Raw genomic sequence first — 15,810 nt, 5'->3', positions numbered from 1 at the left:
CAGCGATCAATAGCAATCGAACGGTCGAAGGTGTAACGTTTGCGCTTGCGCTGTGCAGCGAACTGATTTGCTACTAACAACTAACAACAAAACGAAACGCGAATACGAATGCGACAAAGATTAATGTGTGTTTGAAAATCTGTGGAAAATTTCGGTGTGATTTATTGATAAATTAGTACGAATCGGTGCATGTGCTGTTTATTAGTAAGAATCTATTAATACAAGAAGCATACAAGTGAGCAAAACCAACAAAAAATAATAACAATAAAAAAGTAAGTGTAAGATTTTTCAAAGGATAAATTAATTACAAAATCTTAATTTTATTTACGAGCTGGGCTAAAATTTGCTTACAAAAATGTGAATTATTTCTAGAAATATAAAATAAAAACTAAAAGTAATTTTCATTCAGAATTTTACAACAGAAAAGTGAAATGAAAACAATGACATAAAAGCGACAAAATTATTCCATTTCTTCAAAAACATTAATTATAAATAATTAAATAATAAAATAAAATAATAAATAAATAATTCGGTAAGAAAAAATATATAATAATTAAATAAATAAAATAACTTAAAAAAGGCAGTGAAAATAAATATTGATTTAGCTTTACGTCGTTGAAATAAAAAAAAAATAAAATAATATTTATACAAAACTCGTATACCCTTCTCCAGCTTCTCGACGTCGAAACTTCTCTCGAAACACTGGAGATGTGTCTTTCGTCTATCACAACAGGATCGGTCTTGTTGATGGCTTTTCGATCCGTAAATAGCCTTGTAGCTTGATGAACTTTCCTTTCGCTTTTCTTTTATCTTTGCTCACCCTGGCCTTAAAGTCGACAAGCACGATTTTGTTGGGCTTCTTGAGAAGTATAAGTTTACACTTTTCGCTTTAGAATAATTAAATTAAAGACAAATATATTATTTATTGCTATCGATAAACTTATAACTACAACAGTTCAAAGAAAAAAATTTTGAAAAAAATTCAAAACCAAATATACATTTTTTATTATATTTATCTATTATTATTATATAGCCCCATCAAATTATAATAACAAGGCAATAAAAAAAATTATCTGCCTCGCATAAAATAGATTTATTAAGTGATAATTTAATTAAAATAAAATGATTTTTAAATACACACAATAATGGAGTTCACATTGGATGAAGTAGCCATTCATAGATAAAATTGTTGTTATAAATACTTTTAGCACCTCACTACTAATTGAAGTATTTATTGTTGTTGTGTATGACATATGAAGATAGCAAGTATGAACTCATGCACTCAAAGTGAAGAGCGAATCAAATCACCAATGTTTTTTGTTGTTGTTCAAATACTATGATGTGCCCTGAATGGTAATTAAATGAAAGTGTTCTGGTTCTCTGCTGCGGATTACGTGCGGGAAAGTGATCTAGAAATAAAAGCAAAAGAAATTAGAACTTCAATACAAAAAAATAATTAACAAATTTATGTATCTGTAGATATATACATATATGTATATATATATATATGCGCATAAGTGCAAATGCTTACATTGTCTATAACAGTTGGTTTGCCTTTGTAAAATGTGTCAGTGAAAATAAAAAATGCAAAATTGATCCAACAAACCAATTAAACGGCATTAATATTCCAAAGAAGTGCATAAATCGAATATAGCAGTGCTGTCGTACATGTGAATATTGAATTTAAATCCTAATTGACACATTTAAAATGTTTTGTGCTATTATTTTTTAAGCACATATGGACTATATATATTACTATAATTTATTGTTTTATAATTTGTACACCCTCAACAGAGCATCTACGGCTATGAACAAAAAATAATTAGACTGTGTTCATAATTTTGAACTTCTTAATTTATTCTTCAAAATCTTTGTTGTCCACCTCAAAGTAGTCCCCCTTTGCCCTAGGGCATTTGTGCCTACGTTTTTTCTAATTCTCGAAACAGTTCTTAAAGACAATTTCCGGGATATTATCGTGGTGCGTTAACCCAGAGTTTTCGGTCCATAATTTCGGCCTCGTTTTACGAATACCTGTAGCTTCGTGCAAACGATGCATAATACTGAAATAGCTTTCCTTGTTGAGAGTTTGGTCCATTGGAAGGACTTCGTAGTGCACCACACTCCGATAATCGACGAAAACTATCAATATAACCTTGATTTTTGACCTACCTTACGTAGTTTTTTCGGCTATGGCTCACTTTTGCCACACTATTCAGACCAGTGATCGTCTGTTTCCAGGTCGTAAGCATAGATCCAAAACTCACTTTTCTTGATATATTAGTAGTTTAAAGCATTGGCATTAACGTTATATTGTTTTTCGAAAAATTTTAGTGATTTTGGAATGCCTTCTTTTTCTTTGACCAAAATGATCTTTCAAAATAGGTTTCACTGAACCTTCTGATATTCCAACCACCTGCATCAGTAAGATCTCCGTCTGTAATCGTCGAAGCTCAAGCACTTTATTTTATTGACTTGTTGATCATCAGTTGCTGTTGATTTGATTCAACACAAAATTTAATGGAAGTTTTCACTCATCGCAAAAATCGCCGAATGCATTTCATGTACTTCAGAAAGACAAGGGTATAGTAAACACTAAACATAAAATTAGACTCTTTAATCTTACTATTTTTTCCGCACATATATCAATATACCGGTTAAGTTAGATAATTCTAGTAGGCTCATAAGCCACACATAGATCAGTTTGGTCCTTTGCGATACCAGATGGAGTACAGTTCCTAAGTCCGAGAGGAGTAGTCATAATTTAGGATATCTGAGCTTGACACGGATCTTAACAGACTCTGCTGGCTGGGGACTCGAGATGCTTACAGCGTAGTCTTGCCAATGCACATGGATGCTTATTGTTTTCCTAGTGCCCGGCTCTAGACACTTCCAGCAATCTTCTCGTTCTGTTAGCCGCATCATGCGGGCGAGGGTCGCCACCAGACCAGTTAGTATTCCCATCATGTTCCTACAGTCTCTTTTATTTGCCAATATGAATAAGCTATTATATGGATATAAACTGTATATTAAGCTTGCTAAAAAGCTCAAACTGAAGTCCTTGCATGGAGTATTTTTTTATTTGGCCAGTACCTTCGCTTGATAAAATTATAAATTTTAACTTTGTAGCAGTTTTCTGTGAATAATTTAATACTCACCATGTGGTGGATACGATTATTTGTTTTATAGATATTTTCTTAGTATTACACAGGGATTGAAAATTATATATTTACTTATGCATACATATATTTTCATTTAGTAAATATTTGTTTAAGGGATTTATAAAGGTCAATATTATTGTTTTGTAATATTTTTTATATTTTAATACTCAGCGAGTGGTGAGAATAATACCTTTTAGTTTATTGGTATCTAAATACTCCCCATTTGGTGAATAAAATTTTTTATTATCGATATTTTCTTGGTATTTCACCACGTGGTGAATATAATATATTTTAATTTTTGAGACTTTTACTTAAATATTTTATTGATATGTTATCATTATTTTTTATAACAATGTTGTTTACATTTTAATACTCAACTATTGGTGAATACATTACTTTTTAATTTTGATGAATATTTGTAATAATTTTGTAAATATCTTAATACTCACCTGGTGGTTATAATAATACTATTTAATTTTTTGAGATATTAATACTCACCATCCGGTGAATAATATTTTTTATTATATGGATATTTTCGTAGTATTTCACCACGTGGTGAATATTTTATATTCTATTTTGTTAGACTTTTGCTTAGATAGTTTATAATACTGTTTATACTTTGATTCTCAGTTAGTGGTGAAAATAATACTTTTTAATTTTGATAAAGATTTTCTAATAAAAATAAATATTAATAATCATCAAGTAGCAACTTTAAACATTTTGATTTCCTGCTTTTTGGCAACACCGTGATGCTAAAGCTAGATGGCTAAAGTTCCATTGTTTTTACAGACGACTTCGAATGCCAAACTAACAGTATTAAAATACTCCTTAAAAATTATTTGGGCCAACAAATTTTTGTGCTATTATGGAAATTTTCGAAATTAATTATGTTTAATAGTATGAAACATTTCTCAATTAAATTCATATTTCGTGCAGCACCAATAATTCCAACTATGTCAACCTAGCCTATCTTTTAAGTGAGCGCAGTGAAGTACGGCAGAATATTGAATGAAAATATAAATAGATTCCGTTTTCGAAAAAAAGACTTTGCTATATACTCAATACATTGTAGCACTTTGTAGTTCTACTTTTGTCAATTTGTATGCATATTTGCCGCAGTGAAGGTCTTTTATTCTCGGCAATTCTCATTAGAATTACAAACATTTGAAGTGTGACGCGCGTGCGCACCATTAGCACGCATGCACGCACATTTGTTTGCTGATGTATCCTCAATTTAATTGCATTTACTGTAAACAATGACGTCAAATGCATTCCAATTGGACAGGGTGTTGCAATAGCAAATTATATATTCAAAGCTTTACTCAACTGAAGCTATAACATTTTCCGATTTTAGCAATTTATACTCCATCTTAAAAGAACTGCGCCAGTGGCCAAACGTGAATCAAGCTAATTTTTGGTGCCCTGTAATGATGTGAACCGAATTCAAGTGAGGGTATTCTGCATCGATCAGAACAAATGGTAGGCATAAGGCGAAGGTCTCGACTGTGAGGTAGGTGAGGCAAGCTTTCCAACTTCTTTTTTTTTCAATTAGTATTTAAGCGATCTTGCAACATGAGCCAAACGTTGCCATGATGGTAATTTATTGTCTTGTGTAAAGTTTCTAATTTCGCTTTAATTTGATGAGTTGTTCTATATAGCGTACCCCAGTAATGGTTTCAGCGGTTTTAGAAGTTCATAACACAATGATCCCACCAATACAGAGTATCCTGCGTAGAGCCAAAGAAACCTTCTTTTCTCACCCAGGCGTTTAAGCCGAGAAGCACGATTTTGATATCATGGCGAGGCAGTTGTTATAGGTGCGCTTCAAGCGCTCACAAAAAGCATTTTTGGTCACATTATTCTTCTCTTCCGGGAGGCGTTCCCTAATCATGGCTTACGGGGTTATTTCCTACATACTATTAGAAATGTTATTCTTATAAATTAACATTAATATATAATCTGACTAATACATATTATTTAACTACAAAATAATACAGCACCCTGTATAAGTGTGCAAACCTGCAACTAACCTCTCAAAGGTTTGCCGCAGAAAATTGAAATGTCAATATTATAACTATAAAGCATCAAACGCGATCTCAAGCACCCATATCATTACAAGTTGCTACAATCATGGTCAGCTCAATCATCGAGCTAAGTGATTTTTGACACCAATAAAATGCTAAGCTATTGCGAAAGGTGCTGTGCTCTTCAGCTTTCATGAAAAATGCTGTATTAAAAGCGACAATCCGCAATAAATTTGCAACAATAAAAACAAAGCGAAGCGCAAGCTTGCAAGTGTTTCGCATTCAAGCATTTCTGTGCGAAATTGTCGGCTTTTATGGTAAAAAAATTAAAATCGATTCAATCGATCGAATATGTACGTGCGTGTGTGTGCATTCCGCTTACATACTTATGTACATGTGCCCATAATGAGCGCTACAAAACGGTTGCTTTACGAAAAGCTTGCACGTACATATGTATACTATAACATTATAATTGTTGTTGTTTTTTTACGCATTTCGCCGTTTTTGTTTTGTTTTGGCTGAAAGCGACGCTGAACTGGTCTTTGCCTTTTCAGTTTGTTTTGATTGCCGTTTCGCATGCAGTGCATCGTCGATTTGATTTTGTTTTTTTATTCTTCTTTTGCCATAATTCGCGCTTAACTTATGGTTTTGGAGTTACTTACCTGTTGTTGTAGTGAGTGTAAGCTGGCGTCCATTGCATTCACTCGATTTTGAACTTGAGCTGCTGCAAACCGGTTGCCAAGTTGGTGGTACAAGAGCAAAACTATTGAACGGTGCTTCAAGGTCAAGAATCTTTCGAATTGACAGTGGATTTCACAGAATTTATTTTATTGCTTTTTAGGCTTTTATTTGTGAATTTCATGTACATAAGTGATTTTTTTTTGAAAGAAGTCTTTATATTTTATATCGATTTGTAATTTTGAGAGCAAGCAGGAAGTCGGTATGTGTATATCAAGAACTCTTTTGGAGTGCAAAAATGATATAGTGGAAGCTTGGTTTTAAATGTGTTTAAATATAATTTGAACTAGTTTAAGTATGTTTGTAATATCGAAGATCTGTTTTGTGCCGCAGAAGATCGAGCGATATATTAATGATTTTATCATAAGTATTTTGAATTCAAAAGCAATTTTTATTGAAAAATGTTCGAAGGCACAGCTAATTCTCTTAGCCTTTTTTATAGCAGGAGGAAGCCGGTGTGCGGTGTTTTAATCCGCTAAACCTAACCTACTCTCATCTCATGTCTCTCTCACGGGACTACTGGACAAAGTATTACTTCATGGGAGAGTAGAGGACATCTAAGTCTTCTTTATTGTACGGAACTGACTGTCACATGATCTGTTGTGAATGTCTCATCTCATCATAATTAGAACTGCCGCTTCGCTGACAGCTTTCTATTTTACGGAGAACTCGCACATAAGTGCAGTCAAATTTTCCACCGTGAGACTACCTCCAAATGTGGTTTTCAGCCTTGGCCTTATACTTGAAAACCAAGAGAAATGTGCGTGTTCAGAGTATTTGTAAACGAAGCTTCTAAAGCATCCATGGCCACTGACTGTTTGGATTAGGTGGAAATCCATGTCCCCATGTTGTCCATCTATCCACGAATGTATGTCCGGAATCAGTCTGTGGGCCCGCCGTCTTTTGCATGAAGTTTGCCACCGTTGACGTCTCTGATAAGTTATATATTCGCGTCGTCGAATTCATCTCCCTGGATGTCTTTGAGATCCTTTGTTTGATGGCGAAGGTATTTCGGCTTGAACACGTTCACCCACAGACCATTGTTCCTTCGAATATTTTTCTAAGTTTGATAATGTCGTTGTTGTTGCGGCGAACTAATTTTATCTACGTATTTGTAACCCAGAATCACCTTAATATTATTAGCTATCGCTATATTTCTAGTATAAAATCAGACACAGGCACTTACATTCGGTATTTAGTTTAAAAGGCTAAAGCCTCACTTCGACCATATTTTAGAAAAGATTTTGTGATATTTTTGGTATAAAGTGAGCTAAAGGCAATAAGGCCCTAATATTCAGTTTATAAAGTCTAAAAAAGATATTTTCCTACAGCTTTGATATGAACACAGCCATGGGCAGTTAGATTCTTGTATTCGATATTGAAGTCTAAAATCCTATAGTCTAAATTCTAGAATTTTAAATGTGCTTTTCCGAATACTAATACCCAGTACATAATTTCTCTATAATATTTTCGTTAATTTATCTAAAGTAAAAATGAATAAAATGTAATTAATTACTTGAAGCAGGGCTGGTTGCATTCCACATATTGCAATCACCGTGCTTAAATACTAAAAATATTTCTGAAAATAACCGAAACAGCAAATAATGCACTAAATGATGCTCAAGGCCATGCGCTAATTACCTGCTTAACACCACTCAGTATGTGAATTAGAACTTAATTTAGAAATATAAGTAGCGCATACAATTAGCACCATAACGCTAAGTAGCTTTGCCACTTATTTGCACGCATTAGTACATACATACATACATATATATCTATGAAACTGAACAGCGAAGAGTGTTTTCACAACTTCATTTTGCAATTGCAATGTTTTGTTTATGCCTCTTACCCTCCACTTCTAACCGCAGGCACAGTTGCTGCCGCTTTTCCATCCATTAGTATGGCAACGAGCTGCGATATGCCACACATCAGTTGGAGCTGCATCAGCCTCTGGCTTGCCACTTTGCCGCTGCTAATGAATGCACAGCCACTCGTCGATTTGGCACGCAATTTCGAGACGTCACTACTCAATACGCGCCTACCCGATACTCAAACATTCGAGGAGGCTTATGATTTCATAATTATTGGCGCTGGTTCGGGTGGTTGTGTTGTTGCCAATAGACTAAGTGAGATCAGCAATGCAACGGTGCTGTTGCTGGAGGCGGGCGATCAGGAAACGTTCTTGAGGTAAGTTGAATATTTGCGGATTTCAATTCTTAGTAAGCTTTGCAATTTTCGGTCCTCTTTTAAGGTCCGTCACAATTTATAGATTAAGTTAGATAGAATGAAGGTTTTATAACTCTTTCGTTTAATAGTTTTGTATTTCGGCTATGAGGTTTGAGGGTTAAAAGAAGATGGAAGAAATCTGAAAAACTGTCATTTTTGCCATCGAAGGTCGAACCTATAATTTCGCTAGATCATGGCAAAGTTTTCTATTAATAAATTCAGCGCAAAATAACTCTTGCCAAATCGGACTGATAAGGAATTGAGAAGTAAAGTATTGAGAACTAAAGTTCTCTCTTGACAAATAAAGTCCAAATTCTACAAGTCACTCATCACACCCGTCCGGCTTTATGCTGCAGAGGCATAGACGACGACAATATCTGATGAGTCAGCGGTACGAGATTTCGAGAGAAAGGTTCTGCTGAAGATTTAATGTTCTTTGGGCATTGGCAACGGCGAACGCCGCACTCGATGGAACGTCGAGCTGTGCAAGATATACGACGACATTGACAGAGTTCAGCGAATTAATAGACAGTGGCCACTCTAGCTAGAACACGTCGTCCGAATGGACTCTCCAGCTCCGAGAGTGTTCGACACAGTACCCGTCGGTGGAAGCAGAGAAAAAAGAAAACCTCGTCGGTTAACACTGTTGGAAAGGCCAGGTGAAGAAGGACCTATGTAGCTACACTTGGGATCTCCAATTGGCGCCGAAAAGCGAAAAGGTAGAACGACTGACGCGCTATTCTAAACTCGGCTATAACCGCGACAGTGATTCTTTGCCATTAAAGACGAAGAGTGCTCCATGAAAAACAAAAGGGTCTTTATATCGCTATATCTTAAGCATGTTTACAATGCCAAAAAAGTTCAATAAAGACTTAGATTTATCGCAACTCTGAAAGTTGTCCCTAATCACTTGGGTGGCTTTAATAACTGTTCTCTCTTTCTTCATATCCCTCTCCTTAGTGACGTCCCCCTTACCGCCGCGCTCACCCAGATGACACGCTACAATTGGGGTTACAAGTCTGATCCAACACCGAATGCTTGCCAGGGTCTGAAAGGTGGTGTCTGCAATTGGCCGAAAGGACGTGGTATTGGCGGTACAAGTCTCATAAATTTCATGCTTTACACACGTGGCCATCGCAAAGACTATGATCACTGGGCTGCGCTTGGCAATAACGGTTGGAGTTATAAGGAGGTGTTGCCATATTTCAAAAAATCGGAAAATATTGGCATCGAAGAATTGCGCAAGTCGCCGTATCACGGACGCAATGGTCCGCTCGATGTCAGCTATACCGACTTCAAGTCAAGCATACTAAAAGCCTTTCTGAAATCAAGTCGCGAAATGGGTTACGAAATTACGGATACAAATGGTGAGCAGTTGATGGGATTTGCGCGTGCACAGGCAAATCTACGCAATGGCCGACGTTGCAGCACAAGTAAAGCATTCATAAGACCCATTGCTGCGCGACCAAATTTACACATATCAATGAAGTCTTGGGTCACGCGTATTCTTGTGGATCCGGTGAGTAAGATAGCGACTGGTGTGGAGTTTGTGAAGCAACATCAGCGTTATATAGTGAAGGCGCGAAGGGAGGTGATACTCTCGGCGGGTACCATCGCCTCGCCGCAGTTGCTGATGTTATCTGGCATAGGACCGCGTGAGCATTTGGCAGAGCTAGGCATACCCGTAATGCGAGACTTGCAAGTTGGTTATAACCTACAAGATCACGTGACGCTGAATGGACTGGTGTTTACGGTGAATGACACGAAGACTTTAAATGATCGCCGCCTAATGAATCCTACTGATATATTACACTATATTTTGGAGGGTAGAGGACCTTACACAATACCCGGTGGTGCTGAGGGTTTCGCTTTCGTGCGTACGCCAAACTCGACAGTTGGTGGGTATTTTTTGTTGGTAAAAATATTTAGGGAATATTTCATGCGATCATTGCAAATTATGCAGATAAGGACTATGCCGATATGGAGATTGTTTTGGGCGCCGGCTCGCTGAGTGGTGATCATATGGGTTCCTTGCGTGACTTACTCGGAATGCCCGATGAATTTTACTATAAAGTTTATGAAGGTCTCCACGAAAAGGTTAGTGTTTCAGTCACTTAATATTTCTATCGGAATGAAGTCCTTTAATTCCAGGAAACCTTTGGTCTGGTGCCGGTTCTGCTGCGCCCCAGCAGTAGAGGTCGCATATCCTTGCGCAGCACAAATCCTTTTCATTGGCCACGCATGGAGCCAAACTATATGCAAGATCCCGATGATATACGTGCCATGTTGGAGGGTGTACAAATGGCAAGTTGCCTTCCCGAGCAAATTCCATAATGCACTGTTATAATTAAATTTCCTTGCAGATTTTTCAAATCACACAAACAAAAGCTATGCGTCGTCTCGGCACCACATTCAATGCGAAACCGTTCCTGGGCTGTGAGCATCTGACCTTTCACAGTAAGGCTTATTGGAAATGCTGTCTGCGTCGTTATGGTTCCAGTCTGCAGCATCAGGCGGGCACTTGTAAAATGGGTCCACCGACAGATGCTGCTGCAGTAGTGGACCCACAGTTACGTGTACACGGCATAAAACATCTGCGTGTGGTCGATGCTTCCGTTATGCCTACCATACCGGCTGGACATACGAATGCTATTGTGATAATGATTGCAGAGAAGGCGGCCGATATGATAAAGAATTCTTGGCGTATGCGGTACTAAGGTGCAACTGTATACATATATCGTAATGTAAATATTTAATTTATTATATATAATATATATGATATTATAGGTATATCAAGTCATTAGTTTTAGCAATTATTTACTCAAATGTATTCATGAAAAATTCTCGCCATCAATGTGATCAACGAAACCATTAACTGCCATTAGTGCTACTATTATAAGAAACATATTTTATGAAGCTTTAATAAAAATATTTCAAAATAAAAAATACCATATTGAACAAGAAATATTGGAGTTGCGGTTTTTATGTAAATTTCTAATTGGCGAATCTTCACACAATGACTCCAAAACGAAGAGGACTTAGATCATTCCACGACATAAAAGAAAGACTTACGAAATATCTGTCTTACCAAGCTCCCTAGAAATATTTAAGTTGGAATTGGCAGTTTCGTTTCAGCGAAACAACAAATACGTCAATAATTCGATCTTGGACAATAATTATGATATTCCAGCAGTTTTTAGGAGAGAAAAAGATGTGTGTACACCTCAGATAGAAGAATCACTGATTGGAGGGTTCAATATGGTCCAAGACAACTATTTTTCTTTCATATTCACTTTCGAATTTATGAAAAAAAATGTTGGATTTTAGATACTGTTACTTCATCTCGGAAGTTATTGTACTCATCCAACGATTTTCTAGTTTAAGCCTTAATAGATATAAGTAATATGATTTCTAAGTGTCATTTCGGCCATTTTTAACATTTCATCACCTTTTTTTCATTACATTCAATAATGTTTACAATTTCATCTTGGAAAGATATACATACATACATGGTTTGTCCGGAAAGTAATAGGACTGATTTTCTTCCGCCGCGACTGTACTTCGGAGCGTGTGCGCATCGACTAGATTCGGTAAAGGTCGTTTCTAGCTATCGGGTACAAGGAGAGTCAGGACAAACATTTTCGGGCGACGCGTTTCTGTGCGTGGTGCAAACCGAAAATGCAGCGTTCGTTAGAGCGCGATTAAATTCTGTGCGAAACTCGGTAAATCTGCGACAGAGACGTTTGATATGATCAAGCAGGCTTACCCAGATGTTGCTTTAGCAAGAAGTGGTGTGTTTTGGAGGACCAGGAAAAGATCGCTGATGAAGACCGTGCTGGGAGACCTGCAACTTCGACAATCACCGACAATGTGGCTCGTGTACGCAAAGTTTTGAACTCAGACCGTCGACTAAGTATTCGTTTCATTAACCAGATGTTAAATTTATCAAAATCTGTGGTTTATGAAATTGTGTCGGAGCTCTTGAACATACGCATTCATAAAGAATTGTTCTTACTCAAGAACTGAAGCAATTGGAGCACCGTGAATGTCGTGAATTTGGTGATTTTGCTTTGGAACAATTTGATAACGATAACGATTTTTTTTAGGAAAATTGTTTTCGCCGATAAGCCTAAGCTTCATATGAGTGGTGCGGTAAATAAGCTAAAATGTCGATTCTGGTGCGAAGAAAATCCACAAATTATTCATGAGAAACCATTACATTCACCTAATTTGACAGTTTGGTGGGGTGTTTGGTCTGGTGGAGTCAACGGTCTATACTTCTTTCGAAATGAAGCTGGTGACACGATTACTGTCAATGGAGAGCGGTATACATCGATGATAACAAACTTTCTATGACCGCAATTGGAAGTAGTTGATCTAGACAACCTCTGCTTCCGACAAGACGGGCTACGTGTCACATAGCACGTGCAACGACAGAATTTTTACGAAAAAAATTTTGAGATTCGATTATTTGGAAGGTTGTGACATTGTAGGGCCTCCAAGAAGTTGTGATTTAACATCATCAGACTACTTGTGCGGTTATTTGAAGTCATTGGTCTTTAACAACAAACCAGATTCTCTTCAAGCTTTGGATGTCAATATTGTACGTGTTATTCCTGACAAACAACTTGATTTAGTGTAAAAAGTACTTCAAAAAAAGCTCTTTGTATTAGTTACGGTACATCGGGACTAGAGTCGGTCGTTGCTTTGAGCCTAACCTTCATAAAGTATAATAGAGCACAGGTATTTTATTTAGTTATTGAACGTAGTTTTTCTGACAGACTTAAGACTAGAAACCATTTGATTCGGAAACTCAATGAAGAAGTCGAGAAAAGTTTATAGGAATCAGAACTGAGATTTTAGAAATATGTGTCAAGTAAGGCAACTAGGTAGGCGGTTTTTAAGGAGTTACATGGGTTTATGGGTTTCGAAAAATCAACAGCCTTAAAAACTCGTGCGCTAGAGGCAAGTTAGGCTAAATGCGCCGTCTTTAAAACGCGTTTTTCTCAAAACTGTATTTTTGAAGGTGGTTGGCAAGATTTCTCAAGAACTACTCAACCGATCTTCATGATATTTCACACAGGTCTTTGAGATACAATTTTTAAATACTTGGACGGAGAACTTTTTTGTTGATAATAACTTGTGATAAAAATGGCGCGAAATTTTCACTTCATAAAAGAACTAAAAAAATATTATCTAAAAAGCACACCCTGTGTCCATTAAGGTATGTGTCTCTGCTAAAGCTTTGCGAGTTAAAAGCTTTGCTCCTACCGGATGCACGATGTTTGCGTATGAACAACAACGGAAATTATAAAGGCGGTGCCAATGCGCAGGTATTGTTTACAACAATCAAACACACACACATACGCACGCATAATGAAATATAATTGAAAAAGGGAAAAAATCAAATAAAAGGTAAATACTAAAAGTGACACCCAATTTCACTAAAAGAAATTAGTCCATTTGCGGTATTCGCAGCGAACGGAAGCTGAACCGTCGTTCTTGTGCGTCTCGAGGCCGGTGACGGGAGTGAGTGACAAGCCAAGAAAAGTTAAGCAGAAAATGTTTAAAGCACCTCGTGTGTCCTGTTATGTGACAATTGAAGAGAATATGTGAGAAAAATATAACGAAATTCAATGGAAATTTAATTTGAGTGCAGAAAAGTTGCAGGAAAGCAACTAAAAATACAGTGGCAACGTGCGTAAATAGGCGTGAATAATTGTCTTCAGCAAAAAATTGTTGTGGTAGGTAGGTGTACGCTTAATATAAATAGCTGCTTAAAGAGCGTCTGTTTTGTACCGTCAGTAAGTCGGCGGGTTGGCGAGGAGCATAGCTTTCACACGTGTGTGTCTGCGCTGTGACACATTGTACTTGCTTTTCGAAACTTTTTTCTCTGTTTCTGTACTTTTTTTTTGCCTTACTTTCACTTTCTGTATTATATTATTTGTTGTTGTTGCACAGCATTGCTTCCACTTTGCGCTGCTGCTTTTAATGCTTCTACTGTGTGTGTTTGTTATTGTGACATTTTTGGTGCCAAGCTGCGCTGAGGCAAGCCATCTGTTCGACCGCAAGACTGCATTGCGCCAATGGTGACCACAGCGGGAGCTCGGCTAATTTGTATAATTCTTAGTCGGAATGTTGCGCTATCATCAGCTTCTTGTTAGCATGTAAATGTGTACATACAAATACATATTTACGTTAGTATAGGTGTATATGTATATGCATATATATTTATATATTAGAGCGGGTTGATTTGCATGGAGTCAAAAAACACAACGGAAAAATCGCGTATGCAGGCTTGTAGCTACAGATCCTGTGCTATAAGACTATTAGGCAAATTTGCTCAGAATGATCCGAAAACCATTTCCGATTTTAACTATTTTTGCCTATATTACAAACATTTAACATGCAAAAGACTAAAACAATGTTCCCGGGTTTCATTAAAGTATCTCACATACAATCACCAATCATATGGATTAAAGTCAGCTAGGTGTTCGAAAAATCTGATATTAGTTATATAGGGGCTAGTCAAGGTTTCACCCAATTTTATCAATTTTCGGCACAAAAACACTGTTATGAGTAAAATATGTTCTCATCTCGCTCTTAATTTACATAACTTACTTATTGGCCGATTTATGCGGTTTATAGTCACCCCGTAGTTCAAAAATCTTTATATTAGGTATAAGCAGGCTCTAGGAAGTATTGACCGGATTCAACCCATTTATCGTATTTTAGTGTTATTCAAGATATCTTCACTTGTACTCAAGTTGCAGTTTGCACGGACGGACAGAGAGACAGTCACCCGGATTCCAATCCATCTCTTTATTTCGAGCATTTATATATATATATATATATATAATCCTATCAACCATTACATGAATAAAACTATTTTACTTTGTAGGGGCATGTTGCAAGAGTATAAAAATCGGTCCACTCTAATATATATATATATTGTATATATAAGCAATAATAATAGTTGAGCTTTAGTAAGTACCTACATATTCATGACGAAACCTAATAGTAAGCTCTAAGTGCATCTGAGTGAACATTTAATGCTTTGAAATCAAGTCAAATGGAATGGCTTTTTATCCAATGGTAACAGTTACCATTGGCATCTTTGACTTTTAGAATAAAAAACCACTGACCATAGTTGTTTCATATTTTGAATTAATTATAGTAGTACATAGTACTTTAAAGACACGAAATGTGGCGCAAAAGATTAGATACGCCTTTCATGCATTTTCAGACTCTGTTTCGCCATCTACTCATGTTGAACTATTTATCATATTAACATTTAACTCGCCTTAAACACTACTCTTTTGAGGACTTTCGAAAACCAAACACCTACAGCAATCAAACTTATTAGTCCTGCAATTCCTAGGATGCAGCTCCGCTTCAACCGACTGATTGAAGGTGTGGTTTGTGCGAAAAAATCTCAACAAAAACTGCTTGAAAATGAGTTCATTATGTCCCTTGACTGGAAGCATGTGGGCCTCACTATGAAAATGTTCAACTGGAGACACCAAAATCTGTCGGAAATTCCCTAAATATAGAATTTAAACTGTAATGGAGAGAGAACATCACCCTGGGAAGCCCTTGTTTAATTCTTCTTACCCTAGAGTTGTTTTTTCGAAATAGTACGAATGAAATACATCAGTGGTACT

The 15,810-nt window shown here is 36.6% G+C and overlaps 1 protein-coding gene across 2 annotated transcripts; it reads left to right on the top strand.

Annotated features, from left to right (window-relative positions):
• LOC109579295 (glucose dehydrogenase [FAD, quinone]) lies at positions 1-11,432 on the top strand. 2 transcript variants are annotated; one of them, XM_049447879.1, is made up of 6 exons: positions 1-272; positions 7,789-8,107; positions 9,107-10,044; positions 10,110-10,243; positions 10,298-10,450; positions 10,510-11,432. In XM_049447879.1, the coding sequence occupies exons 2-6, from the start codon at positions 7,821-7,823 to the stop codon at positions 10,861-10,863; spliced, it is 1,866 nt and encodes a 621-aa protein (XP_049303836.1). In that variant the 5' UTR covers positions 1-272; positions 7,789-7,820; the 3' UTR covers positions 10,864-11,432. The 2 variants fall into 2 exon arrangements, with proteins under 2 accessions (XP_049303836.1, XP_049303837.1); XM_049447880.1 differs by lacking the exon at positions 1-272 and adding an exon at positions 5,583-5,965.
• The last annotated feature ends 4,378 nt before the right edge of the window (positions 11,433-15,810 follow it).

This window comes from Bactrocera dorsalis, chromosome 2, assembly GCF_023373825.1.
Source record: "Bactrocera dorsalis isolate Fly_Bdor chromosome 2, ASM2337382v1, whole genome shotgun sequence".
Taxonomy (NCBI): domain Eukaryota; kingdom Metazoa; phylum Arthropoda; class Insecta; order Diptera; family Tephritidae; genus Bactrocera; species Bactrocera dorsalis.
This window is presented reverse-complemented; position numbering and strand designations above follow the sequence as displayed.

Bases quoted from the DNA above. Each gene is read 5' to 3' on its own strand.
- LOC109579295 (XM_049447879.1), top strand. From the start codon at position 7,821: ATGGCAACGAGCTGCGATATGCCACACATCAGTTGGAGCTGCATCAGC. The intron at 8,108-9,106 runs GTAAGTTGAATA...CCCTCTCCTTAG, and splicing joins GATCAGGAAACGTTCTTGAG to TGACGTCCCCCTTACCGCCG. The intron at 10,244-10,297 runs GTTAGTGTTTCA...CTTTAATTCCAG, and splicing joins ATGAAGGTCTCCACGAAAAG to GAAACCTTTGGTCTGGTGCC.